Source organism: Nicotiana sylvestris, chromosome 4 (assembly GCF_000393655.2).
Source record: "Nicotiana sylvestris chromosome 4, ASM39365v2, whole genome shotgun sequence".
Lineage (NCBI taxonomy): Eukaryota > Viridiplantae > Streptophyta > Magnoliopsida > Solanales > Solanaceae > Nicotiana > Nicotiana sylvestris.
This window is the reverse complement of record NC_091060.1, coordinates 116,542,092-116,569,856: the sequence shown is the minus strand read 5'-3', so window position 1 is coordinate 116,569,856 and position 27,765 is coordinate 116,542,092. Positions and strand designations below refer to the sequence as shown.

The 27,765-nt window shown below is 34.1% G+C and overlaps 2 protein-coding genes across 3 annotated transcripts; both read right to left on the bottom strand.

The window, feature by feature from the left end:
* Nucleotides 1-1,255: 1,255 nt before the first annotated feature.
* Nucleotides 1,256-5,008, bottom strand: LOC104240270 (probable choline kinase 1). Its single transcript, XM_009795082.2, has 8 exons — nt 4,866-5,008; nt 4,270-4,635; nt 3,385-3,506; nt 3,106-3,301; nt 2,555-2,672; nt 2,347-2,394; nt 1,722-1,822; nt 1,256-1,622 (listed from the first exon to the last, which is right to left on the bottom strand). Exons 2-8 carry the CDS (start codon nt 4,609-4,611, stop codon nt 1,437-1,439), a joined length of 1,113 nt encoding a protein of 370 aa, XP_009793384.1. The 5' UTR covers nt 4,612-4,635; nt 4,866-5,008; the 3' UTR covers nt 1,256-1,436.
* Nucleotides 5,009-10,759: 5,751 nt separating this feature from the next.
* Nucleotides 10,760-22,707, bottom strand: LOC104240271 (carboxypeptidase SOL1). Of its 2 annotated transcripts, none has more exons than XM_009795083.2 (15): nt 22,464-22,707; nt 21,976-22,066; nt 21,759-21,854; nt 20,446-20,476; nt 20,159-20,215; nt 18,939-19,034; nt 16,871-16,993; nt 15,076-15,180; nt 14,368-14,414; nt 14,041-14,166; nt 13,800-13,902; nt 13,475-13,537; nt 12,736-12,819; nt 12,122-12,185; nt 10,760-11,130 (listed from the first exon to the last, which is right to left on the bottom strand). In XM_009795083.2, the coding sequence occupies exons 1-15, from the start codon at nt 22,555-22,557 to the stop codon at nt 10,853-10,855; spliced, it is 1,458 nt and encodes a 485-aa protein (XP_009793385.1). In that variant the 5' UTR covers nt 22,558-22,707; the 3' UTR covers nt 10,760-10,852. The 2 variants fall into 2 exon arrangements, with proteins under 2 accessions (XP_009793385.1, XP_009793386.1); XM_009795084.2 differs by having other exon boundaries at nt 20,446-20,499; nt 22,464-22,617.
* Nucleotides 22,708-27,765: the final 5,058 nt, after the last annotated feature.

The window sequence follows — 27,765 nt, the reverse complement described above, 5'->3', positions numbered from 1 at the left end:
ATTATGAATAGCTAATTTGTTATCTAAGATTTTGATTGAAGCTTTTGTAGGACAAATTATTGTTATGTTTTTATATAATTGAGCCGTAGTACTTTCTCTATTTGTTCAACTATATTATTCTTGTGGTTGATTGAAGGGTCATCAATTAGCTGTGCCTATTTAGTATGTATTACTCGGGAGAGAGTGCTTATTTAGGTAGTTGTTGAACAACATCACTCCCGACGTATGCGAGGAATCAATAACCAAGGGTTTAAAGGTGGGATTAGGGATAACGAAACCTTTGATCTAAGTGAGCTGTAATTAAATCCAGCTAGCGTAACTCGGGAGGGTATGTCTAGTAAGTTGTCGTAATTACTCGGGAGAGAATTACAACATGCAATCGGTAGAGAATACTTAGGCGAAATTATAGAAGACATAGCGGGAATGATTCCGACAATTGAGGAAATCATAACTCTAGACCTCCTTAATCTTTTCTCCAACATGTAGTATTTTTACTGTTAATTTGTTATTTTAATTTGTTAGTTAGTTAGTTAGTTAAACACAACAATCTTGATATCTATAAGTTAGGAATTGTTCAAGCTTGTATTCTTGGTGATAGTGAACAATTATAGCTAAGCCTCAGTTCTCTGTGGGATTCGACTCCGGACTTGTAAACCGGATTATATTTGCAATAACCGCTTTATCCTTTTTATAAGGCATAGTTGGACGTGATCAATTACTAAATAGTTACAATGACTTATGTACTTGGCAAATAAGAAAAAGTGGAATAAAGAAGAATTAAGAAAAAGAGGTGCAGCTCTTGCTATTATTCTATTCCTAAATTGTAGTAAAATGGGGAACATCCTTTTGCAGAAATGCAAGGCACCCTTGTAGTCCGGCCCTTCTCCGGACCCCGCGCATAGGGAAAGTTTAGTGCACCAGGTTGCCCTTTTTTTTATTCCTAAATTGTTGTGAGGCACGAATATATGATAATTCAAAGACCTCTCCTTATAGTAATGTAATGAGATATGGTCAATGCATTTGATTAATCAATGATCCAGTTAAATAAAGAAAAATCAGAATCAATCCTCTCTTGGGAAAGATGACTCCACTACCAGCTATTTTGCTCCATGACAATCATCACCAAAGTGATAGAATAATTCCCATGCCACAGGCAGCCATGTTTGATGCAGAATGCAGCTGTTTTGCTTTTTCTTGTTTTTGTCTTTCCTATTTTTAGTGGCACTTCAGATATTGCAGATCATTTAGACTATGCTTGAGAATGAAAATTTGAATTTATTGAACTGGACAATATAGTTGGTGAGAACACTCTCACTGGCAATACAACAGATATTACCTCAATAATAGCCTATCAACATATTCTATGAAACATCAAAGATTCTAAATGCTCCATTCATTATACGACGTAGGCCTGTTTATAATGAAGGCTTTTACATCTATATTGTTAATGTACATGTTTTGACATCAACCAATAGTGGAGAATCTGATTTTGCTTCAGCTGAAGTGTTTACATGAGGCAAGTTGTCTGTGGCACCCAAGAGTTCGGGCTTTCTCAACCAATACTGCTCGAATCTTCCCCTCGCGTACTCCATGTAATCAAACTCGATATTGTTAACATATGCCTGGCAAAAGAAACAACAAACACAGAAACAAAAGATTAAAGGATTGATTTTGTGTTTATGCCCTCAAATGCGTGGTGAAATGTGGCGATGAAAACATACCGAGATGACTCCCCACAATCCCCAGAACAAGTGATTTGCAAGCGTATACTTCTCTGCTTCATCAGCGAGCTTCTTTACTTTCTCATCACTAGGTTGATGGCCTGCATTTGTTAATGGGATTCCAAACTCAATAAGATAATTGGAAAAGGAAACAACCATGTTTGGTCTTAGTTGAGCCAGAGTTCTTATCACAATTTATAAATGCATTAGGTCCTACAAATAACAATTACTACTACTACTACTATGCCCAAGTTAGTTGGGAATCAGGTTCTACACATCTGAAGTAATTAAATTCTTGACATATTGGTCCCAGCACAAAAGACACTGATCCTTATGTTGCTCAAAGGTCAACAAAAATTTCACTCACAGATGCCTATCCAAATCGAATAATAAATGTTACGTAGTCCTAAAGGGACATAAACATGCATCAGTTTGGCTGGATTTCTGCTGTACTTTTTATTTTTCCAACAAGTATTGGAATTTTTATACTTCTACACCACCTACTTAATAAACCCTCAGCTCATGATCAAATTGTCTCTTATCCATTAACAGGCCTATTTCAAGACCGTATGCCTTGAACAGAGAGGTGCAGACAACAGTAAAGGCCGTCAATCTTCAAGGTTACCTGAAGAGCTGAGATATGCACGAATAAACTGATGTCGCTCCTCTATATCTGTTGGAAATTTAAAATGAAAGAAAAGAATTAACATTAACTTCTTAAGTCTATAGTTTAATTAAATAAAAGAAATACTAAGGAAAGAGAAAAAAAACAGGAAGATCAGAGTAGCAACAAACATGATCTCCCTCTCTTGTTGCTTCTAATATTTTCTTACCAGGGTAAGTATTGAAATGCATGATATGAGGAGTCTCAGTATGATAATTTGCTGTCATTTCACAAAAGTGGTTGGCAAAGTCATAAGTAATTGGATTATAACCAGCATACTCGTAGTCCTGCAATGCAAATAAACAGAAGTCTCAGTCTGTACACCAGACTTCATTGTAGAAATTGCTGGAGTTATCGAATTCAGTTTGTAAAAAATGGCATTACTGATGTATTGGAAGCATGTGGTCAAGTCAAAGGCCAAATAAATAAATAAAACAACAAAAAATAGGGCGTGGACATTAAGTTCAGAAAGGAAGCAACAGATAGCCAATTCCTGATTAAGAAAACAGTTCAAAACTTGCTTAGATATATTAGTACCGCAGTGAAAATATTAGTTGGAGAATACAACAAATTAGATGCTCTCAAAAAATACTTTAGTTACATCCTGATCGTATTATCTCAAGGAAGAAGAGAGCATTCCACATTAAGAAAAGTGAAAAGAAAATGAAAAACAGACTAAAACTCTGACAGTTTGAGCAAACATATGCCTACAACACTTACGATGATAGTAATGGCCCTCGTATTTTCGTTAATCATTATATTACCATACTGCATATCATTGTGGCAAAAGCCAATCTCTTGAGACTCCGTTGACAGTTCCTTTTCCAATAAGTTGATTTCCTTTTCAAGATTACCTAAGGAGAACTCCTTCAGATGTTCAGGGGAGCACAGCCCCTTTGCCTCATTTAGCCAGTTTCTGGAAAATTTACATAAATAATTAGTACAAAAAGAATTTCCCTGATAAAAGATCATATTACATTCCGGCTCGTAAATTGATACCTGAGACGGTCCCAGAGAAGGACATTCTTTAAACCAGGCATGTCAAGGTTATGAAACTCCCTCAGTTTAGCAGCTATTGAAGCAGATATCTCCGGATCACGAAGATCATCAGCAGATAATGTCTGAAAATGCAAAGAAAGATAGACATACAGACAAGGTCAACAATCAATCAATAAACACCAAAATATATCTTAGCCTTGTAATAATATTGTATGCATCTGATATTTGTATCCAGTTTTAAAGGAGGTTTATCGATCAAATTATATCAAGCCCCCAAGAGAGAAGGCCATCTTTCCCTATTCTAGTAACTTTATACTGGTGTTTTACAGATAAAATACTGACTCCACTAAACCGGACATGGTCAAAGACTCTACAACACGGCGCTATAGTGAAGGTGATTAAAAGGCAAGGAGCACCACCTGCTGCTCGATCATTCAATAGGAGTGCATCAAATTGATATAATCCTATTTCAAAGATCCAGCGCCTGCTCCCAAGATTAGAAGCCATTCATTGTACAAAATCTGCATGTAATAGTTTTCACTTAAGACAGTTCAATATGTTACCTAGGCTTAGGACTTAGGAGGGAAAACCAGACTGACGGGGATTTCGTCTAAAAGGCAGTACATTATAATCGGAGCATTACCATTGACCATCAATATATGCTGACCTCTTTAACTATTTCCTCAGCAAACAATGGAATTGTAAATTTATGATCATTTAATCATGGCAAAACCTCCTAGAAATCATTAATGGTAACACCTATACTTTCAACTTTAGAGTAACATACACTAACAAAGCAACATATGCCCAATAGATAAAAGCTTCATATATAACACTAATGCTAACTTTATGAACAAAGTAAATTTAGTCAGAAATATCACATACCCTTGAATGAATGAACTCCTCAACTCTACCATTTGGAAACTGACCAAGAAGTTTAGGTCCTTGACCCTTCTTTGACAAGCACTCAAAAGTTCTAATCTCCTCATCCCTATTGAAGAAACGCTCTACTCCTTCACCATACATGCGAACCAAGACTTTCCTCGACACATTCTCGTTGTTCTTAGTAGGCCAACTTATCCGATAAACCTCATTAGTCAAGGCACCACTCAAATGGTGAACTTTCAACGTCTTTAGATCCAATACATCCCCCCATTTTGTAGCTAAATTTAGAAGCAATTTCATCAATTCCTCTGGCAGAACACTTTCATTAGTCTTCACCGCCATCAGAAAAACAAAAGAAGGCTTCACCTGTATTTACCAAAATCAATAAGTCTTATCACCAAGTATCCAAATTCTTAACACAAATTCAAGAAAGTCAAACACATGATATCTCTTCAAGAAAATAAGATTTTGATACAATTAACAAGACCCCAGATGTAGAATACTAAAATCACATGTTATATACATAAATCTGCAAGAAGTTAATAAAAATAACCGACCCCATTAGGGAATTTGCAACAAGAATTAGATAAACTTACAAAGAAAATTATGGGGAGCTGAGAAAAAGGAGAAATGGAACCGCTGGTCAGCGCTATAAAAGTTGATATATGAATATGAAGAGTGATTTACAGAGGGAAGAAAACTATGACATTACGCAAGCGCTGTGCTGTGTGTGTATATATAGATGATTGTTTCCGTGTATTGTGACAACCATGTAGACCAAGAATCTACTTTTTTTTCTTTTTTTTCATTTATAAAGTTTTTTTATAAAGAAATTAAAAGTTCTTTGACGTTTTTTTTTCATCCTCAACTAATATCCTTTTTGTTGAAAGGACTAATATTGTTACTCGGTGCGGATCCGAGTTAGTCAGATAAATAGATTTCGGATACTGAATAATTAAATAAAACTAAATAAAAATCAAACAATCTGGTTATGGATTTTTGTCCGAGTTAATATTCGATTAACTCAATCAATCAATTAACTATACCTACAATTTTGACTATATGAATCTTTCATATTCCTCCCGCTCTATTCGAAATTGTTTAATTTAATGCTAAGTTTAATTCATTATATGAACAATATTAAACATAAGAATTTGTATACAAATAATTACTTTACTTGTCTCGAATTGTAGGTAAACTTAAATTTATCGTATTTATTTTTCATTTTGTGAACATTTTCTCAAATGATTAATCTTGTTATAATTAGGAATTAACTTCCTTTTTTTAATTAAAGTACTCAAAATTTAGGTCACTAAAAGAAATAATTTAATCAAGCAAAATTGCTTTGACTAACTTCGTCCCTAAGAGAGAGAGAGAGAGTAGTTAGCTGTTGGGAATTTTAATTTATTTTTAAATATAAGAATTGAAAAGAGAAAGAAAAAAAAAAGGAAAAACATTTAGACCTAGGGAATTGGTCGGCACACTATTTAAAACGCGTGGGGAAGTCAGTCTCCCAATAGAAACTTGCCACGTATGAACCCGCTTAATTTAAAATCACCGGGAGAAAGTGTGATGAGTTTTTGCGAAAATAAACGACTAACGACTAAATCAGTACGGAACGTATCGAACCACTGAGACAATGACACGTGCTCCTTGTTAAGACGTCCTTCATCTTCCTTATTTGCATTATACTCCCTCTATTTTAATTTAGATGACACATTTTCCTTATTAATCCGTTCCAAAAAAAAAGTTCTACAATCAAAAATAAATTAATTTTAAATTCTTTATTTAACATATTTTACCCATACTTTTATAATCGCATAAATATCATGGTCCCACAAAGTTTTTACCCCTTAAGTTTTTAAGACCATAAGTTTTAAATGTCTTTTTTTTCATAAATTTCGTGTCGAGTCAAACTATCTCGTCTAAATTGAAACGGATGGAGTAATTGACAACACGGTTTTTTTTTTAGAAAAAAAAAAAAATTATCACATTATCAGATAAATTACCAAAATCACGTTACTTCCAGCATAACCATGTAACTAAAAATACAATAGGAAAATAAAGATTAAGAATTTCTGGATATGGAATTATTTTAGTAGTATTCTTTTTTTAACAACATAAATAAATCTAGTTTCTTTTTTTCATACTGGGAATTTATTACTCCAATGTTTATCACTTTATGAAACCAATCTTATCCACAAGAAGAGTGGGGTTTGGTCATTTAAATCCATTTTGACTTGGTAAAAATAATCAAGCAGGAAAGACAATTAATTATAGCTGGACGTATATAACAGGATATGTATACCGAGTACTTAAAATGATTTTTTTTGTTGCCTCTTATATGGTGAACAAATTCAGTCTCTAGTTATCTCATCTTTACTAGCTAGTAGCTAGCATCCTAACACTTTGATAATTTTTCTTGATTGAGTCATACTTAATATGAAAATAAAAAATTTATATTGTTCTTTAATATATTATGCACAATCTTGATTATATGAAGAAATTCTACTATTCCTATAGGTAGTAAAATTTGATATTCTTTTAAAGAGACCATACTAACTTGTATGAAAATTGTTTACCTTGAAAATGTCAATTACAATTAGATTTGATTTTGTGGTTCTAAAAATATGTGATTTGTTTTTGTGCTGGTTGTTAGGCAATAGATGCTAAGTATGAGACTAAGAAATAAGATAAGAACTTGAAAGCAATATGTTTAAGCAAACCGAGAGGCTAAGAATCGGGGCCTCGAGCCAGGTTGTACAGGGCCTCGAGGTCGAGCTCGATACTAAGCTATGGACAGTCGATGAAGGACTAACAATTTTGAGAACTTTGATGAAGGCTCTTTATGATCAATAATGAGCAATAAATGAAGAACAATTAATAGAACACAGTAAATGTAAGCAATAAATGTAAATAATAGAATCAAGGGAGAATGTGTGTAAGTTAGAGAACAGATAATGTTCTTGTATTCAATGTTGTGTATAATGTCATGTGTGCAAAAAATAACAAGGGTGCCCTTTATATAGGAGGAATCCCAACATAGTACAGACGCATTTATTCCAAGGATTTGAGGCTGGTACAGCCATTTAATGCCACAGTATGGGCTTGAACTAGCCTAATAGACTTGGTCAGCTTTAATCGGAAGAAATTTAAAAATAGCTAGATTTACAACTGGTCGTTCAAAAATAGCCCAATTTCAAAAGTAATCGAAATTTAGCCACTTTTCATGTAAAGATAAATCTGAGCGAAAACACCGTTCAAAACCCGAAAAATACGCCAGTATATTATACTGCTAGAACTCCAGCATAATATGTTGGAGTTCCAGCATAAGTACACTAGAACTCCAGCATAATATACTGGAGTTCCAGCAAGTATAATTGTCCAGTATAATATACTAGAGTTGGAGCACCGGTACTCCAGTCTCCAGTATATTATACTGGAGTCAGCAAAGTATACCGGTCCAGCATAATATGCTGGAGTTTATACACAGGTGCACCGAACTCCAGTATATTATGCTGGACCGGTCTCTGTTGCAGCAAAATAGTGGCTATTTTTTATTGACTTCGTAAACGCTGGCTATTTTTGAATGACCAGTCTGAAATATCGTGCTATTTTTACGCTTTAATCACGTGCCTTGGGAACTTCCCGTTTGTCCATCATAACCTTTGGTTTGCACTACCTCGAGGTCGGTCATTAAGAATCTTCGGGGTCGAACCTCGAGGTGGGCCTCGAGGCTTCAGGGGGGCGGTCTCACGAAGCGCCATAATGATCATAGAATCGGACCCTCTGATTTTTACCGTATACAAAAATCATGCCAAAGCACCACTTAATCAGAGGGATATAATTTTCAGACTCGGGCTTTTAAAGGGACATGATTGATCTTTTGAACAGCGTTGTTTTTTCTGTTTTTAATTGTTTTAATTATGTCTCATTATGTCAAAATCAACGGTTAACAACTTTCATCAATGGGTTGCCAAACCTACGCCAAACAATCCAAAAAGCTAGTTGTAAGCTAAATTGTCCTCTCCACTAATTTTTATCTTCTTTCAAATGCCTCAAGTTTCAGTTTTTCTTTCAATTAATTAACTAAAAATCTCTTCTAATAGCATTAGGGTCGTTTGGATGGTATTTTTGAATTGGTCCCTCCTCCCAACCAGATTTTAAGGATATAAATCAGGTATAAACACTGCTAAATTTTCTCATGAGGCTTATAGTTTCCAGGGGATACATTATGGTACGTCAGTATGGAATATGTTTTATACAACGAAATACGAAACAGGAAAAAAGATAAACATATTAAGATGGACTTGTTCTATTTTAACTGTTCTTGCATCTCATGGCGGAGTCACCTTTATCCAAATTGATACGTTTTCGCCTTGAAAATTACTCTATATAGCTAGTAAATATTTTTATATGTATATATAATTATATATATGTTGAATTCTCTTGGTTTTTTCGTGTATTCACTTTTTTATATTTTAACTTTTTCAAGTGAAAATTCTGGCTTTAATAATATTTAAATTTCGTGCGACTGACTCAACCATAATATATTTTGCATCAACTTTAATAATATTTAAATTTCTCCCACGCTACTTAACGTGGCAATTTGAAGAAGAAAAAAAATATTGAAACTGATCTTAATTTTTTATTAATACGTAATGCAGACATTGACTGATATAATGGGGACCTACATATACCAAAAGTGGGACCCACAATATTACTATAAACATAAAAGGTCTTTTTCTCCTAATAAGAGAAGAAAAAAGTTTGGAAGTCTGATTGATTAAAAAGGGTGATGAGATAAATTTGTAAAACAACTTTAGATCATACTGTCCTCAAATAATGAGAACGACTTTGTTCTTACGTTTAATATTGGTTGATTCCTATTCTAGTCATGTTCAGTGACAACCATTAACTCGTCGTTGCCTTGAAAATAAAGGAGATTCCAAATAAAAAGGTAAGACAAGATATTATACCAATATAATATAATAGGAGGCTTCTTATAAAGGGGTGGTGTGGATTTTGTCAACTTTTCTTTTTAGTCACCTTCAAGGACTTCACTACGATAATTGATGTTTTTAAGTGAAAGACAATATCGATGATAACTTTTCCTTTTCAAACTATTCATTCTCAACCACGTCCCAAAATATCTAGTCAATTTGCCGCACCACGAGGTGTGTTTGGTATCAAGTTTGATAGGACAAAATATTTTGAAACATAAACTATTTTTTTTCTAGAAAAACAAGTTCCTTAAAAATAAAAATAAAAATAACTTGCTTGGTAGGATTAGGGAAAATGAGTTCCATAAGTAGCATTCCATGCAAATTATCTCCTCCCCTCAAACCACCGCGCTCTTACCTCGTCTCCATCCCACCCACCCTAACAAATAATCCCAAAATAGACAAAAGGGTCATGTCTAAAATCAGAGGCGGAGTTAGAAATTGAAGTTTATGGGTTCTGAACTTGCAACCGATCTCATAGCTCATTAGTTATTGGATTTGCAATTGAATATTTACACATATTTAATGGATTTTCTAATACAAATTCAAAGTTTAAACAAAAGCTACTGGGTTCGTCCGAACCCGTACATGGCACTCTCCCTCCGCCCCTCCCCTGTGTCTAATGACCTGGCGCTGGCAGTTGTAATCAATACTATTGGACACATTGATGACCTTATGATTAGTTATATAATCAGGAAGTTACCGAGGAATATTTAGGTAAAATAGAGTTTTTTAACATTCTTATAATCAGTGAACCTCCATTTATAAGCGGTTTGCCCAAGCTTCTTTTTGGTCTGTTTTTTGTCAAAATATTTTTCCGGAGGTTAAGGTATTTAATCAAACTTTTATAAGTTAAAAAAAACGTAAATTTGAGTAAAAGCATAAGCAATTTTTGAGAAGCAAAAAAGAAAGAAAAAATAATTTCTCCCCAAAAAACATTTTTAAGAAAACACACTTAAGTTTGGCCAAACACTAATTGTCGTTCAAAAGTACTCCCAAACAAATTAGTCAAACACAAATTATTATCAACAAAAGTACTTTTGAAAAATACTATGAGAAAAGCACTTTTCAAAGCAAGCTGATCTTAGAAGCTTGGCCAAACAGCTAATAATGTCCCCGAATCTTTTATTTTTATTAAGATTTAGAACTTGATTGTTAAGATAATGAATACAACCACCGAGGGTTGTGGTAGAAGGGTAAACTTTCCTCCCCTATCTTAATATCGATCTCGTATTCGAGCTCTTAGAAAAATTATATTTAGTAAGACATACTAAAACCTAAAATAACGGCTTTCTACAACACAAACCTGGGTCGGTCAAGCCAGTGATTAGATGATTAAACCAAAAAAAGAGTAATGGATACGCAAACCGGAGTTACGTATAATAGGATGAAGCCAGAGATCTCAAATCTTTTGGGGAATGCATTTTCTCCCATGCTATAGACCGACCGAAAATCACAAGGAAGAAAGTAATAAACGGAAGGAAAAATGATACAAGTAATAATCTTTTTCACTATTACTATCATATTTTTTTCAGTCTTACAAATATCGTTTCTCGAAAATGTGTGCGCGCGCGCTAACTTCATACCCCAAGAACAGACCTTTTTGTCTGTCTCTGTTTTGGATAGTTTAATACTACTCTCCTCTTCAATAAAAAGCAGAGGAATACTGAAACTAACACCAAAACCAAAATGAAAAAAACTTCTAAATGAGGACCTGGTAAGCTGCAGCTCCATCCCCTTTGCAAAAAGCTATTTATGGGAGTGATTACTGGATCCATAACAAAATCCACCGTCATCGCTTCTTCCCCCAACATAATTCTTGTACTCCTTGACTTATATCCTGGCATTGTTGCTACAACTGCAAGTGAGTTTTCAGGCACCAATTAGGATTTATTCAATCAAGAAGATTACATGATTAAACACAAGCAACCTCCAACTTCTAACTTATTTCCACATACTTGATTGTTAATAGTAACTTAATCGACAATCTCCATTTGAGCCTGCCTTACTCCAATAATTTATCTTTTAGGAGAAATTACGAGTTCCGTAAACTATGGAGTTCTCTAAATCTTAAACTTTTCTCTACACTAATATACAATCTCTAAGCAAACCCCAAAAAAAAATCTTGCTAAATGTCGACCTAATGTAAATGTACAAACAACGACCAACTATTTTCTTTTGATACATATTTGATGTAGTGGGAAAATTCCCTGTATGCAAGTGGGATGTAAAAGTGGAGAACCTACACAAAATTATGGTTATGTCAAACGTGATTCTTTTGGTAAGCCAAACTACTCCAACCTGTATAAAGCATTTCCACTACTGATATATACCATTTGACCACAAGCTTTTATAACCATTAATTTTTTCATGGCATCTTTTACTTCTCCGCACCTAATTTACGAGTATACCTAAGGTGTATATCTTGCACGTATGTATGGAGATCTGTGAAGGTATCTCAGATTTGAGTTGAGCATTTGATCAAATAACATCTCCATTCCTTTTTGATCTTACTATCTCATGTCAAACCTTGTTGGCTATCTTCATTTTTTATTTCTATTTTTTTAGACTTAACCTGATTTTAAGTTTTAACCCCTTTCTTTTTCATGCTAGTTCATACATTTCATACTCTCCTTCCCACCTGTCTAGATTTTGGTATGATCCTAGGGTGTTTTACCTTACGTTTTGCGAATAGCGGACTCACCTTCCTTCTTAGCTCTTTTATACTCTTCATAAAGACTAGTAACAATAGTTATTCAAATTTCTTGTCCTATTAGTGAGAAAGAAAAGGCATTATTTTCTTTTTGATAAGTAACGAAACTAGTTTTATTTCCTTAATCTGTGGTTACCTTCATAATCGCCCCCAGGCGCCAGCAACCGGTGGTAATCGGCTAACGCTTCCCTTGCATGTATCTGAAGACAATGACAAGAACAGTAAGAAGACTGTCCTAGAAATATGAATTATCTCACAAGCCCTATTTAATGCTAAGACGAAAAGTGGTGTAATAGATGACATGGAATAAATAAATAAATGAATGAATTACGAGTATGTGAAAAGTTAGCTAAAAGGAATAATCTGCCAAACTACAAACAGACTAGCCCCTACTTGCCCAGGCTGATGCCTTTAACTTCTTATTCCCCTACGAAAGAGAAAAAGAGAAACCACCAAAAAGGGGAAATAGAACACTCCCCCCCCCCCAAAAAAAAAAGGCAGCCGGAGATTGGGGTTTCCACAGAATAAAATAAGATGAGTAGACCTGAAATATTACTTTTTACACATAATTTAAAGATTAGAGCTGAAGTAATTATGAGGTCCTAAATGAGTTTTAGAAATACTCTAAGATGAAGTTCCTGATATTGATATGAAGACACACAGTAAGACCGGGTGATATCACATCAAATCCAGAATATATCTTTACAACTTATGCACGATGACCAAAGGATTTGCAAATGAAGAACGCACCGTGGAATTTATTCCTTTTATAGCTATTAAGGCAGGTAAAGGCCTGCCTTCATCTGATGAGAAAATCCTTCCGTGTATTCCTGTCTGCGTTAGATTAAATAAGGTAAGTGTAATGTGACGCATAAGTCTGCACTTTTTAAAAAGAAAAGCTGTCACTTCACTTTTCAATATTTTAGCAATATGTCACTAAAAGTACCAAGGCACCCACTGAAATATTTTGAAATTTAAAATTCTCAAAAATGGTAATTTAGACTCCACTTTGGGGCCACCTCTGTTAGTACCACATAAGAAAAACTTCAACTCTTACCTTAATAACTTTGCTTAAACACAAAGAGGATTAATTAAAGATGCGAGTACAAGCAAATCTATCAAACCTTCAAAGTCAACCATCTTCTCTGCACCATTTTGGTCAGGTATCGAACTATCCTTTTCTTAAGATTAAACAACAATTTAAGGAATAGACAGCAAGCATTCACTTAAACAGAATTATGAACCCTCCACAAATAAAAGGCAACCATAACCCAGACCTTCTATAAATTGCAAAGGAAAATCACCAAGATACTAGAGACCTTGGTCAGGATAAGGTCATAGAGATCATATTATTCTTCTCCCCTTAGATGATTGAGAATGTAATTAATAGCTAGCTGAACAAAGGTAAATTCAAACAGAGTGATTTTCAGGGGAAAAAATCATTCTCCTAAAGTGAAGAACCGCAAAATGATAGATGCTATGAGGTTACCTTCACAAGGCTTGCGACAAGATTGAGCATACTCATCTTGTTATACTCAAAAAGAGTAGGAAGCTGCAAATAAACGAGTAGTTGTTTATAAATGGGTGCTGCATTGTGAAACATTATATTTGAGATTATATAAATGGGTTATCCACATAAACAGGACTTTATTCAGAAACATTATACTTCTATTCACCAAACCGTCAATACAAAGACAATTAAATGAGGAGGATAAATTCCAAAAATAAATCATGAAAATTGATGCAGAAGACCCTTCAAGAGTCATGCATTGTCAGCCAACTACAAGTTCTACTGACAAAAACTGAGATCTAACCTCACGTGCGTTAGGCCATTTGTCATCACTTATCTCTAGAGTCAGTTCAAAACAGCCAGCATGTAAGTAATTCCAGTCTTGCATGCCTCCATAGATTGGATACCTGCAGCAGAAAACATAAGAAACTCAGCTTTGTATGAAGCAACAGCAAAAGCAGCAGAAAAAGATAAAGCCTCAAAGGAGCTCTAAACCTGAATGTTAACACGATGAATTTCATTGGATTATCACCATTCTTCCTTACCAATATGCACCATTTGTTATTCCTCCTGGAAACTCCTCGCTTAGAGACATGTTATGGTGGGAATGACTGTAGATGCTAGCCATGTGTCTGAATGTTTCATCATCTGGACTGCCATAATAATATTTTCTGAAAATGATACCAATATATGTTGTGAACATTATCATTAAAAATTAGTGCTGGCATGAAAATATCTGAAGACAACTAGAGACTCGGGAGATCAAAAAATATGATAGAAAACCAAATAAGTGAAGAATGGTACTCTAAACAGATTAGGCCTCTCATTCAAAAATCAAATTTAAGGATAACAAACTATCATCAGACACTCACCTTTTGTTCTCAGTCCCATCCCATGGATAATTTGCTACAAGTGCTCCCTGTTTAAAGAAAACTATAAGTAACTCGCCGAGGTCAAATTCTCCAACATTTTCATATTGATGACGCAATGAGACAAAAAGAACAAACTCTTTATCACCAAAGAGACAACAGTATATGCAAACAAAATATTGCAAAGGACTGGGCAAGCAGTTCCCTTATTATAACGATTTATTATCACAGGTTTTCTTCTTTCTTTTTTCCTTTATAAACTACTATCGCAGATTTTCTCCTGATCTGAGAGTTCTTCTTGACACCCATATCATTAATCTGTTTTGAACCTCTTTTGCTTCCAATATAGTTTTACATTATAAGTTACTACTTATCAGCAGAAGCTTCATTACTTGTACTAATCTGTTAGATCTGCCATTTGAAGCTGGCCAGGTCGAACAAGGATAACCATTTCTACTGGTGCTTGTTATGAAAGTGAAAACTTCATACTGGGTCATTTAGTAGACAAAAGAATATAAGCACAAGTTTGAACAGAAGTCACCACACTACTAAAACATAAAGTGACACAAGAAAACATTATGAAACACAAAATAGTTTACTTCGCTAAAAGTGCAAAAGCCACATAACTAATACACCTACTTAACTACAACATAAATAAAGGGCATTCAGATGCAACCCATAAGTTAGATGAAAGAGTAACTGAATGCTTACCCCATGCAGACTAGCAGATGCTGTGAAGTGCATTTCCTCCAACCAATGCATAATGGCTTTTGTTTCAGGTTGATGTGCACCAGGATCATCATTTATGGGAAAGAACTATGTCATTTCATGTCAGTTAATCCTTGTTATAATTAGTCTACATAGGAGAGAGGATAAGAACTTGAAAAGACAAAAACAAGAACAGCCTTTCAATAAGAAGTGGATTTGTGACAAAACTAAGAGTAGCCTATTGAAGTGAAGTCAACATATTCCACACAAGCTTTAATATCAATTCAAAGAAATTTTAAAAGACAAATAATATATATTTAAAGTTGAATTCGATCTCAAAGACTAACCTCCAACGTCTCACAATAAACATTATGGAAAAATCAATAAAGGGATCTTTTTTTTAAACCACATTCTAGAACTCATGTTACTAGCATGAATGTTGAGCGAATATTGAAGCAAACAGTTTCTGCACTTCACGAAAGATGTGAATCAACAACCGCTCCCCCCACCCCACCCCACCCAACAGAAAGAGATGATTAATTATATAGTTTATGAAAAAAAATTGTGGTACTAATTAATGATCAAGGTAAGCCTACTGATATGGTTGAATGTCAACTTAACTTATTAAAGAGACATTCTTCTTTCTGGGATCAGTTGTTCAAAAATAAGATTATAACCTACATTTCTTTTGATGAATATAGCCTATATTAGTTTTTTTTAAAAAGTAAAGAATGGGAGAAAAATTTGTCTCTAAACTGATTATACCAAGTTGTTCAAAAATAAGATTATAACCTACATTTCTTTTGATGAATATAGCCTATATTAGTTTTTTTTTTAAAAGTAAAGAATGGGAGAAAAATTTGTCTATAAACTGATTATACCAAGTTAACCACTGCAAATTGTTGAAGTGTGTGATCATCTCATCTAAAAGCTTAACAAATTAAGTTGTTAGGTAGAGCACACTTATATTTACTTAATTATATCTCAACACCCCCCACCCCCCCCACCCACGTGCAGCTCTGATTCTTTTTCATGGACCAAACATGTGGAAATTATTTTTGATAATGGGTGGCGTGAGACTCGAATCCAGTACCTCTGCCTGCTCTTTTTGAGAACCATGTTAAAGTGTGTGACCATCTCATTTAAAAGTTTAAGCTGTTAGACAGAACACGCTTTTATTTACTTAATTATGTCTTAAACAGAAATTCCTCTACGAAGATCTCCAGACTTTCTTTGTTTTAGAAGTTGCAATAATCCTACTCGCTTTTCCCTTTGTTAAGTTTCCAGTCTAGTTTAGAGCTAGAAGCCAACTAAAAACTCTTATACTGGTGCAATGAAAGTAACGATGATTATCATGCTCCTGTCCCTTGATATATGATAGGTCTAACTTGCATCATCAAGCTCCTATGTCTGACAATTTTTCACATCATCAGAGAACTGATCACTCTGCAGTGACTCCAAGTTCCTTTCTTTTAATAATTTTTGAAAGTTATTTAGTTAACTCCTAATCGTGGAAGAACTCCTTTGACTAGACCTTAACGCCTAAATTCTCCACAGATGTTCGGATGACATTTTTGTTCACCATACAGCTCAAATGTCGGATTGACGATCCATAAGCTGACACCAACTAATCTGGGAGTGAGGTGTTATTGATTGATTGATATGGTCCTAATGTAGTTTCCTTCACAATGTATGAGCTGGGATGGAAAGTTCCACTCCAAAATTTACCTTACGAAAAACATTCATATCTAACTTTAAAATAACATAATATCCACCAGTACAGTATGTCAAGAGATACCTGGTCAGGAAAGTCTCGGTTCAAATCGATATTGTTCGCATTTCCACGCCTCCTCAATGAAAACCCATCTGGATTCATTGATGGGAGTATGTGAAGATGAACATTGTCTACAATCAGGGTAGCCTGTACAAGCCACAATAAAAAAAATTGAATTTCGAAACTATGACAAGAAAAATATGAAAATATCTTTTCTGCATCATACTAGGATAAAGAAAAGGTTTTATTAAGAATAAATTTAGTTCAAAAGAAGAGTTATTTAACCCAATACCACAATGTTGTTTAAGACAACATGTATCCTGGCTGTATTTGGTGGACAGAAAGAAATTCAAGATGGTTTGAGGACAATCCGATTCTACTCAGAGATGAAGTCGAGCTGCAATTTTTTTGTCTTTTGGTGTTAAAGGGACCCTGTGAATGAGGCCGAATCAGTTTTAGATCGCATAGAATACCCTCGAAGAATAGAAGAGGGATATACTTTTGGTTTTACTTCCATCTGTACAGCTTTGTCAGCACCATCTTAGTGCTGACGTTGTGAATAATAGTTACCTTTTCAGGGAAAAAAAAGGGGGGGGGGGGGGGGGCAAATTTCCTGAAGCTTTTCCAGGACTCATAAAATAACGAATTCGACCATATTAGAAAAAGATGTTCATAAACTCATCCAAACAAGAACCACCAACTTCTACAGGGTTGAAACCAAAAAATTCTTGAAGGTTCCTGTAAAATAAGATCCAGTAGAGCCAGAAGACTTTCATTCTTTAGAAGGAATTCCAAATTCATGCCATGTAGATACTAAATAGTAATTTTGACAAATGGCAAGTGAATTGGTTGCTCGACAACCAATGCTTCAACATTGGCCAAGGAACACAATGAATAATGTAAAACTTACTATCTTTCCTTGTTCATTTCAACCTCTAATATTCAAATGTTTAGAAGAAGAATTATTTTTTTTTAAAGAAGAACATTCATATATTTGGTAAAGATTGACTTTTTCCTCCAAAGTATGTAAAAATTGTTCGGATGCTTTCTTACTTGGATATCTTTTCAGTAGAGAAATTTCCTAAGATTAGAAACATATCCAAACAAGAACAAACAGCTTTTACAGGGTTGAGAGCAAAAAATTCTTGAAGGTTCCTGTAAAATAAGATCCAGTAGAGCCAGAAGACTTTCATTCTTTAGAAGGAATTCCAAATTCATGCCATGTAGATACTAAATAGTAATTTTGACAAATGGCAAGTGAATTGGTTGCTCGACAACCAATGCTTCAACATTGGCCAAGGAACACAATGAATAGTGTAAAACTTACTATCTTTCCTTGTTCATTTCAACCTCTAATATTCAAATGTTTTGAAGAAGAATTATTTTTTTTTTAAAGAAGAACATTCATATATTTGGTAAAGATTGACTTTTTCCTCCAAAGTATGTAAAAATTTTCGGATGCTTTCTTACTTGGATATCTTTTCAGTAGAGAAATTTCCTAAGATTAGAAACATATCGAAACAAGAACAAACAGCTTTTACAGGGTTGAGAGCAAAAAATTCTTGAAGGTTCCTGTAAAATAAAATCCAGTAGAGCCAGAAGACTTTCATTCTTTAGAAGGAATTCCAAATTCATGCCATGTAGATACTAAATAGTAATTTTGACAAATGGCGAGTGAATTGGTTGCTCGACAACCAATGCTTCAACATTGGCCAAGGAACACAATGAATAGTGTAAAACTTACTATCTTTCCTTGTTCATTTCAACCTCTAACATTCAAATGTTTTGAAGAAGAATTATTTTTTTTTAAAGAAGAACATTCATATATTTGGTAAAGATTGACTTTTTCCCCCAAAGTATGTAAAAATTGTTCGGATGCTTTCTTACTTGGATATCTTTTCAGTAGAGAAATTTCCTAAGATTTTCAAGATTACAAACATAAGTTTTCTGCATTGTCCAGGGAAATGCCCCAATATTTTACAATGCTTCTAGTACATATCAACAGCAAAGAGAGGAAACACAAGACTAGAATCCAGCAAGTAAGATACATGAACTTTCTAAAGAGGAAGATTTAACCAGAGAAGTCAATTACCAAGGGATCCTTCATATAATTATCACAAAGCCAGTTCGCCAGAAGAATTAGAAGCTCACGACCTACAGGTTCATCCCCATGCACGTTGCCAATGTACTGCATTACGAAGCCTGCTGAGTAATTTAATCACCAAATAAAATTGCTCCAAGAAAATACTGAAATATTTAATTCAACTATATAAAGAAAACAGTGAAAAGAGGAGAATATGTGGAATAGTATTTGTAGCACAAGAACAGCTATAGCTCATGCAGAAACCAAGTTCCCACAGCTTAAACCAATGCAATATTTCTCTGGGAACGCAGGCTGAGAAAGCCATAAAGCTACAGATAGAGTGTGTTCTTAGTTCATTCAGTTAGCCAGAAGAATAGTAAAATGAATTGCGAGAAAGATATCTTTTTTCTTTTCCAGTTCCACCCAACATTCGGTTTATTACTAACAGTAGGAAAAAGTAGTTTACTGCAGCTTTAGGACTCCATTTCTCTCAGTTTTCTTCCTTTTTATGTTAAGTGACCCTATGCCTTTTTTTGCTATTGTTTCTTTGTTGTAGGGAAGGAGGGCATTCCACCTCTGAGTTTCAGCAGTTCACCCAGAATCATAACGTCTCAAATAGTAGGGAAAAAAAGCCTGAATTTAATTGCAAAGTTACCCAAGGCGTTGTCCTAAATATTTTGTCAATCTTATAACAAAAGGACCCTTTTTTGTGATAAGTCATAGTGCTGTTTCTAACATAGAGCAAAATGCCGCACTTGCAAGCTAAGGCACGTCTGCTTTCAATTTCTTCATAATTAAATAAAAGGTCAAAAAGGAACACCTGTGAGTATTAACTTTTCAAGTTATGTACTATTCAGCTCTAGTATCACAGAGAATAAGAAAGATTCAAGAATCTACATTAACCCTGACAGCTTGCCACCTTAAGCTTGAGAAAAGAAACTATAAAACTTTTGTACTACAGTCTTCACAGAATTTTATTTGGTTAGCTCAAGAAGCAGGATGAGGAGCAAAGGTAGCAAACTAAGTACAAGCTGCGGCTTCATTATCATCAGTTATTCAATAAGTTAGAAGTGGATTCACAAGCTATCACCAGTTTAACCTTCACGGCTAAGGCAAATGCTAGAACAAACTGAAAAGAGATATTGTCTAACAGTATATAAGCATAAACAATATGTTACCTCAGATGACACTTGTAAATTCAAGAACGTAATTAATGGAGATATCAGTACCTTAAAAGCAGGCTCAGCCTCTTCTTTGCCTGGCTTGTCAGAGATTTCCATCACCCACTGTTGGTAATCCCCAGTTAGTTATTAATATGAAAGGTATTTCTTCACTTTGGAAAATACAACAACATACCCAGTGTAATCCCTCAAGTGGGGTCTGGGGAGGGTAGAGTGTACGCAGACCTTACCCCTACCTTTAAGAAGGTAGAGAGGCTGTCCACTTTGGAACAAATGCAAGGAAAAAAGAGGAAGATATCATATATAGATTTAAGACAGGAGAAGAAAAGCATTACCAATGGAACTCCCAGCACACTCTTTCCAATGCTGATCATACATTCCAAAAACCCCTCAAAGAGAGAAGAACAATGAGTTAGGTGTTAAAGCAGCATAGTTCAGAATTATACTACAGATAGTTATTGTCCACTTATGAGCAGAGGCGGAGCTAGGAGTTGAAGCTTGTGGATTCGGAATTCTAGTCTTTTTAAGCTACTGGGTTCTAAATTAATATTTTATATATTCAATACATTTCTTAAAACAAATAAGAGTTTGGACTAAAGCTACTGGGCTCTACTGAACCCCCAACCACAACGCTAGCTCTGCCCCTGCTTATGAGGGAAAAGATTATCCATCAAGGGATCCACAAAGTAGCACTTCTTATCTGAGTGTAAAAAACAATTATTTTAAACTGCAATACACAAACACATGCAGCACACCAGGTCTCAGACTACTAGAAGTATGAGATGCACCCTCCATTATCATTAATCCCATAATCTTTTTTTCTTCTTTTTCTAATGAATTAATTCCCATTATCATTTCACAAAAATATACTCGTAAGAGCCAGGAGTACAATTTTTCTGTTTGCTTGTCTCTTATTTGTGGATCACATGCAAGTTAGACACGATAAAGTAGTACTTTACTACCACTAAAATTGGAAAAGTCAAAAGTACTTTAATAAATTTACTGCTTGATTTGCAAAGCAAAGCACAATACTTATGCATCATATTTGATGGAATAGGAGACTCTTCGAGTCCAAAATCACATTTCTGAAGCAGCCTATCACAGATAACTACTGAATTTATCACAATCCTCGTTATGCAGAGGTTCTAGAAAAGCTATGCTACCTGGACTAGTTTACTATGAATTTCTCATATTAGGTGAAGTGTTATGCCATTTTTATTGTTCGTACTTTGAAGAATCCACATGAAATACCAATAACCCCCCGTCACACCGAATTGACATGGTACAGTAAATGAAGATCCAAGTAATAAAGCTTAAAAGTATAACATAAAATCGTCCAACCATCCACCCAAGACAACTTCCCCCTTCTAGTGCTACAGATTGTTCTAAATAACAAGACATTAATTAGCTTGGTCATCCAAGTATATAAGCACATTAACCATTACTTTTACATTGCAAGGATGTGCATTTTGGGAAGTAATCAAGTGAAAGTTTCTTAAGATAAAACCCAATGATAAAAGGCATTTATAAGAATCTACAAATTATTTTTAACCAAAAGAGAGAGGGAGGGAGAGAGGGAGAGAGAGGGAGGGAGGGAGGGAGAGAAAAAGAAAAAGGAATCTATAAATTCTTGATCCCCTGAAGTTACCTGTAGACTCTGGATATCTTACTGCACCTACGGTTCAATGACATGATAGCATTCTCAAGATCAGAATTTGACATGTAATCTTTTGCTAATTCTTCACTGTAAGTACAAAAAGAGGATTCTTTGTCATTACACTAAATTGTAAAACAAAAACGAATAAATACTAGAACAAGCATAAAAATGAACTTCTAAAATTCTTTTTGGTCAAGTATAAACATACAGTCTTTTCAAGTGCTGTTCCTCAGTGAAAGGAACGTTGTTATCCGCAAATAAATGTCTAGCTGAAGCTGCAGAACTACTATTGACAATACCTACAATTGGTAAAGAAAAGAAGAGCATTTAATTAAACAAGAGTCAATCTTTAAAATAAATGATCGTTCCCTTTTACCTATACCTTAAAAACAAAATCAGACAACCATAGATATAGCATTCAATGACAATTCAAAACAAATCCACCAAAAGATAGTACTACTAGCAATTAGTTAATTAATGGAGCAATTACACGTACTATACTTGTGCTCAATATCAATTAATAACCTTCCATATTGAAAATAATAATAATCAATACCCATCATTGCTAAGCTCAAAATTAACAAAGAAAACCCAATCAAAGTACTTAAATTTTCCACGAAAAAAAAAAAGTATGCTATAAATAGATCAAGGAAGCAAAAATAGAAAGGTAAATTTAGAAGGGAGAGAGAGAGAGACCTGATAGATTAGTGGAGCTGCGAAAGCCGCCACTGGCGAAAGTGAGATGAAAAGGGGAAGAAAATAGAAGAGAGAAGACGAAGAGATTCATCATCGTTGAATCTGAATGAAGAGTTATGAGTTAGTGGTACGACTCACCATTTTTGTTTTGTTTACTCCTCACCTGATTTGATCGTTTATTTAAAGGGATGGGGGATTTGGGAACAAGCACGTCACTAGCACGTGATTGTCAATTCTTCTTTTCTCTCCCTTGGAAGTTGTAACAAGAGAATATATAACTGAGCCAAATCAACATTAAATAATTAAAGTCAAAATACATATATGTATGGGAAAATGCTAATTATATGTATGAAAGATAAATATTTTGTATTTATTAAATTAGTAAAAGTATTAATTGCGGACTACCATATAACTACAGAACAGTAGCCGGCAAATATAAATTTGAACCTAGGAGACTTGAAGAACTAAACGTGTCAACGTTATCACTTTAGCAAAGCATGGGTGATATTTTTTTTTTTTGTTAAGTACAGTCAAAGCAGAGATTATTGGGACTTCATATTTGTTTTCAAAATTAGTTGAAGTACAAAATGAAGCAATTCTAAACTGGAATAGAACAGGAGAAGAAAAGAGCGTTAAAAAGGACAAACTCAATGACATTGTAGGGGTAAAGTTGGTAAACCATACGTGGATACTCGACTAGTTAACGCGTGAAAGCAAAGACAAGTAGATATGACATATGAGTCAACAAATAGCTGGCACCGGTTACAAACATATGATCAGCGTTGGGTAAGTTCCTAAGACAGTAAAATCGCGGACGAAGATTTGAAGGGAAGATATAGGTTGGAAAATACAACGTTCAATGAGTAGTCGTCACAAAGAATCTTTTATTAATACCTAGTCATTATTCAGCCAGCAAAAGGGGTTTTATTCGTATTAAACAAGATCTTGATTTGGGAATCTTGTCTCTCTGAACAGAGTTATAAATAGGAGAATTTATATTCATGGAAGGACGAAACATTACACATACACAAAAGCCAAAATTTGCTCTTATTCTATACAACTTCTTTCTCTCTTTTTTGTTCTTCATATTGTTTTTATTATTGTCATCGGAAGAGCTGAGCCCACAGTCAAGCTTGTACTTTTTAAAAATTTATTTAACTAATTTTTTCTTTTGGTTTTAGCTATTTTATATTCTTGGATCAAAATAATTCACGTGTCTATAATCCACGTTACAAATTCAACTATAATATTTTACCAGTAAATAGTTTGGCGCCAAACGTGGGCCATAGACAATTATGTTATTACTTTAATCCATTTATTTGTTACTAATGCAGTTTGACATTTTTCTTTAGTAAAAAAAAATATAAACCCGATGTGGAAGCTAATGATGTGAAAATTTCTTATAATGCTGGAACAAACAACAAGCGTGAGGATGTGTTCCAGCGTGAGGATTCAACTAGTGAAACTTGCAATGAGAGAGATGAAACAACTCTGGTTCGCAAAGAATAAAATTCTTGACATGTGAGAAGTCCAACAACAATATGGATGATGAACGTGTTGTTGAAATGGTCAAAAATTTTGAGAGCACAACAAAGGAAAATTATGAAGCATCTCTCAAAACAAAATCAAATAATGACAAAGTTGAAGTATGTGCTTTCGGTTGCTTCCAATAACTCTAATAGAGGAGTTTGAGTTCCTCCTAGTGTGCCTACAAATCCAATAGTGCAAAGAACCGGCCACATCACTTGAAGGGAAGAGTTCGATTTTAATGAAAATGAGGCAGGTGGTGCAGGTACCGAATCCGGAACGACAACAACGCTAATGATCCTTTTATAATCGAGCTCATGAGATCCATGAGGGAGATGAATGAATGAATGAATGAATGAATGAATTAACCAAAATGCTCAAGAATTCCATGCCCTGATAGATCAAAAATTTCGGGAACACCATCAGTGTTGAAGGGACCAGATTAAAATATTTATACATAGTTGTTGTTCAAACCAAGTATAGCTCCGGAGAAAAGTTTTAAGATGCCCGATATTTTGAGGTATGATGGGACTTCGTGCACAAGAGTATATCACAACTTCCACTATGATTGTAAAGGGAATTGACTTAGCCCCACACGAGATCAAATATGTCTTGTTGAAGAAGTTCGCGAAACCCTAACGAATGATGCTTTAACATGGTATTCTCTTTTACTTGAGCATATTATTACCTCTTTTGAAATGCATGCAGATTCTTTCATTAAAGCTCATGATGGGCTAAGAAAAGTCCAAGCTAGAAAGGTGGACATATTCAAAATTGCTCAAGGAGAGTTTGAGCTATTGCGAGAGTTCGTGATCTGATTTCAAAATGAGAGTATGCTATTGTCGACAGTACCTGATGACTAGGCAACTGAAGTGTTCACTAAATGTCTCAATCCACTGAGCTCCGATGCTTCCAGAAAATTAAAGGAAAACTTGTTGAAATTCAGGCAACCACATAGGCAGATGTCCACAATCATGACTGATGCTACATTGAAGATTGCCTACCAAAGACAGACTAGCTAGTTGGGGATTAAATGTCACTCATCAGTGTGTTATGTGCCTAGGCCAAGTTAAAACAAGAGAACACATGTTTGTGCAATGCTCATATGCGACAGAATTGTGGAAGAGAATAGTGAGATAGATTCAAGAAGATCAAACGACCACATTCAACTGGGATCAACATCTCCAATGGATTATCAAGAAAGGTAAAGGGAAGTCAAACAAGGTCAGTATGTTCGGGATGATTTATGCTGAAACCTCATATGTACTATGGATTGAAAGGAACACACGTACTTTTAGCAAAGATATCGTAACAGTGATGTATTAGCAAGAGAAATAGCTTACATTTGTAATGTTAGAGTAGTACCTCGAGCTAGGAATCAAATACAACAGTTTTGTTTAGATGACTAGATTAGTTAGGTTAGCAATTTTGTCTAAAGCTCTTGAGATAGTCAGCTTAGTTTTGTGCTTGACTATGGAATTGTAAAGTCCGATCTTTGGTGATTAATACAAAAGAAAATTAATTACCAAAAAAATATATTTATTATATAAAAATAAGCGTTAGAGTTATAATCTCATTTGTAGATATGAACGGTTGAATTGCATAATGATTTTTTATTTACTGAACAAAATTTAGATAATCAAGTAAGATAAAATTAAGAGAAAAGCCTCATACATGCCTATATAAATTACTGCAGATAATAACAGAGTTATAATTCATATGGAATATTTTTTAGAAAAATATTTATTTCTTTCATTCGCAATAATGTTAAATAGAACTTCATTGTAAACAGAGTGGATCAAAGAGTAGATGGTATGAATATCTAAATATTAGGATAAAAAATGATCAATGGCAGTTTTTGAATATCACAAAATTAACGATTTATTTTATTTACCAAACTTAAACTGGTCTATCATCCTACTTAATAACGTAGATGCCTTTTAAAAAAAATAGTTAAACTTATTCCGACTAACTAAGCACGAGAATATGCACATACGAAAACAAATCCTAATTATATACAAGCACATAATGAAAGACTAAACATTTGCTTGTACTAATATTTGTTAACGGATGAATCCAGAAACATACATAGAAGATAAAATTAAGAATATGAAATTCATATTGATAATCCAAGAAAAAGACTATCAAGTTGTTGGACGATCAACTTTTTCTGATTTAGTATATGAAAGAGGTCCAACAATAAACTGCAAGTAAAAAAGTATTATTTTCCACAAACTATTACTGTGAAAGTAACCATAATTAAAGAAAAGGTTATTGTATACTTATAATTAAAGACACAAATTTACAAGGACATAAATAATTAGCAAAAATATAAATGCTGAGTTATTAATTACAGTAAATCAAAATAAACATTAAAATATAACTGAGTGAAGTAAACCAAGAATTAACAATATCGCCAAAATGTGAACATGAAAACTATGAAAAAAATGATGAGGAAGAAACATACCATATATACAGATACACATGCATATTGACTCCTTAAAAGCAATGGTTGTGATTATTACCGTTGGTTTGGTAAAAAGAATAGTTGTGACTGTTAGCATATATTGGCTTCACAACTCTTTGTAGGAATAAGTTTTTTTATAAATAGGCGTTTTTAAAATTATGTAAAAGGGTATTTTAGTAATTCAACCTTTTAGTTTAGGGCTTCACACTTTTAATATAGATAGATAGATAGATAGATAGATATAGTAACGTGTTTTCTAGTTTTTATGTACGTGCAATCTTCACTCAATTATTTATGTGACGGGGGTAAAAAATTAATTATATTAGAATATACAAGAAGAAAGAATCCTTGTAAAGAATTGATATGGATACAATGCTACATCTTTGAAATGTTAAAAATCAATGTTATTACATTAACATAATACCTAACACACGTTGGCCTATTATAATTTCTGCATATATGACGTTATTGGCTAACCTCTAACGTACTGTCATTGTACCATTACATTAGGCAATTGGGGGATCTAAAGTTCATATCACTATCATGATGGTTGTCATTTTCTTCAAAATCAACCTATGTATAAGGAAGATCATTTTTAAGTTTGGTGTAGTAATCTTCTCAATAAATATGTATAGCGAAAGATTATTTAGTATCAAAATATGTAAGTATTATTTCTGGCAAAAGTTATTGGTATCATCTTGTGTGGAATAAAAATTAAAAAGTCTTTTGCTATCACCAGAGAATGTAACTATCGAAAACCTATTTAGTCGACATATTTATTTTTAATTGCTAAGATATCTCTTATCATCATGTATTTTTACAACTTACATTTTCACTTAATGATGAAAATATTTTTCTTGCTATCACCATTGGACTTAGGAGCCAATTTGAAGTTTGTTCCCATGTTAACTATACGTTGGTCTAGGACTCATTGGCGAGACATCAACAAGACTTGCACCTTGTAAAAATATATACTTGTGGCATGTAATTATGTAATTTCGTTGTCGATAGTTAAAGGTATTTAAAAGTATCTTTATTCATGTATAATCGGTATGACTTTAGAACTTTAGCAATAAAGAGGACACTTGAATGATATTATAATTCCATATAGATTAGGAATAAGTTTTAAAGGGTCTGGGATTATCTCATATGTGTAGTCTAAAGTTAATTGATCAATCATATTTGATACATACCAAAATAAGAAGCAAAGCAACTTTGTATGAGTTGTTGGGAGTTTGCTGCATATTTGACTCATATTATAATTAGAACTAAACTCGTAGTTTAAATAGAAAAATAGTGTAGTATATT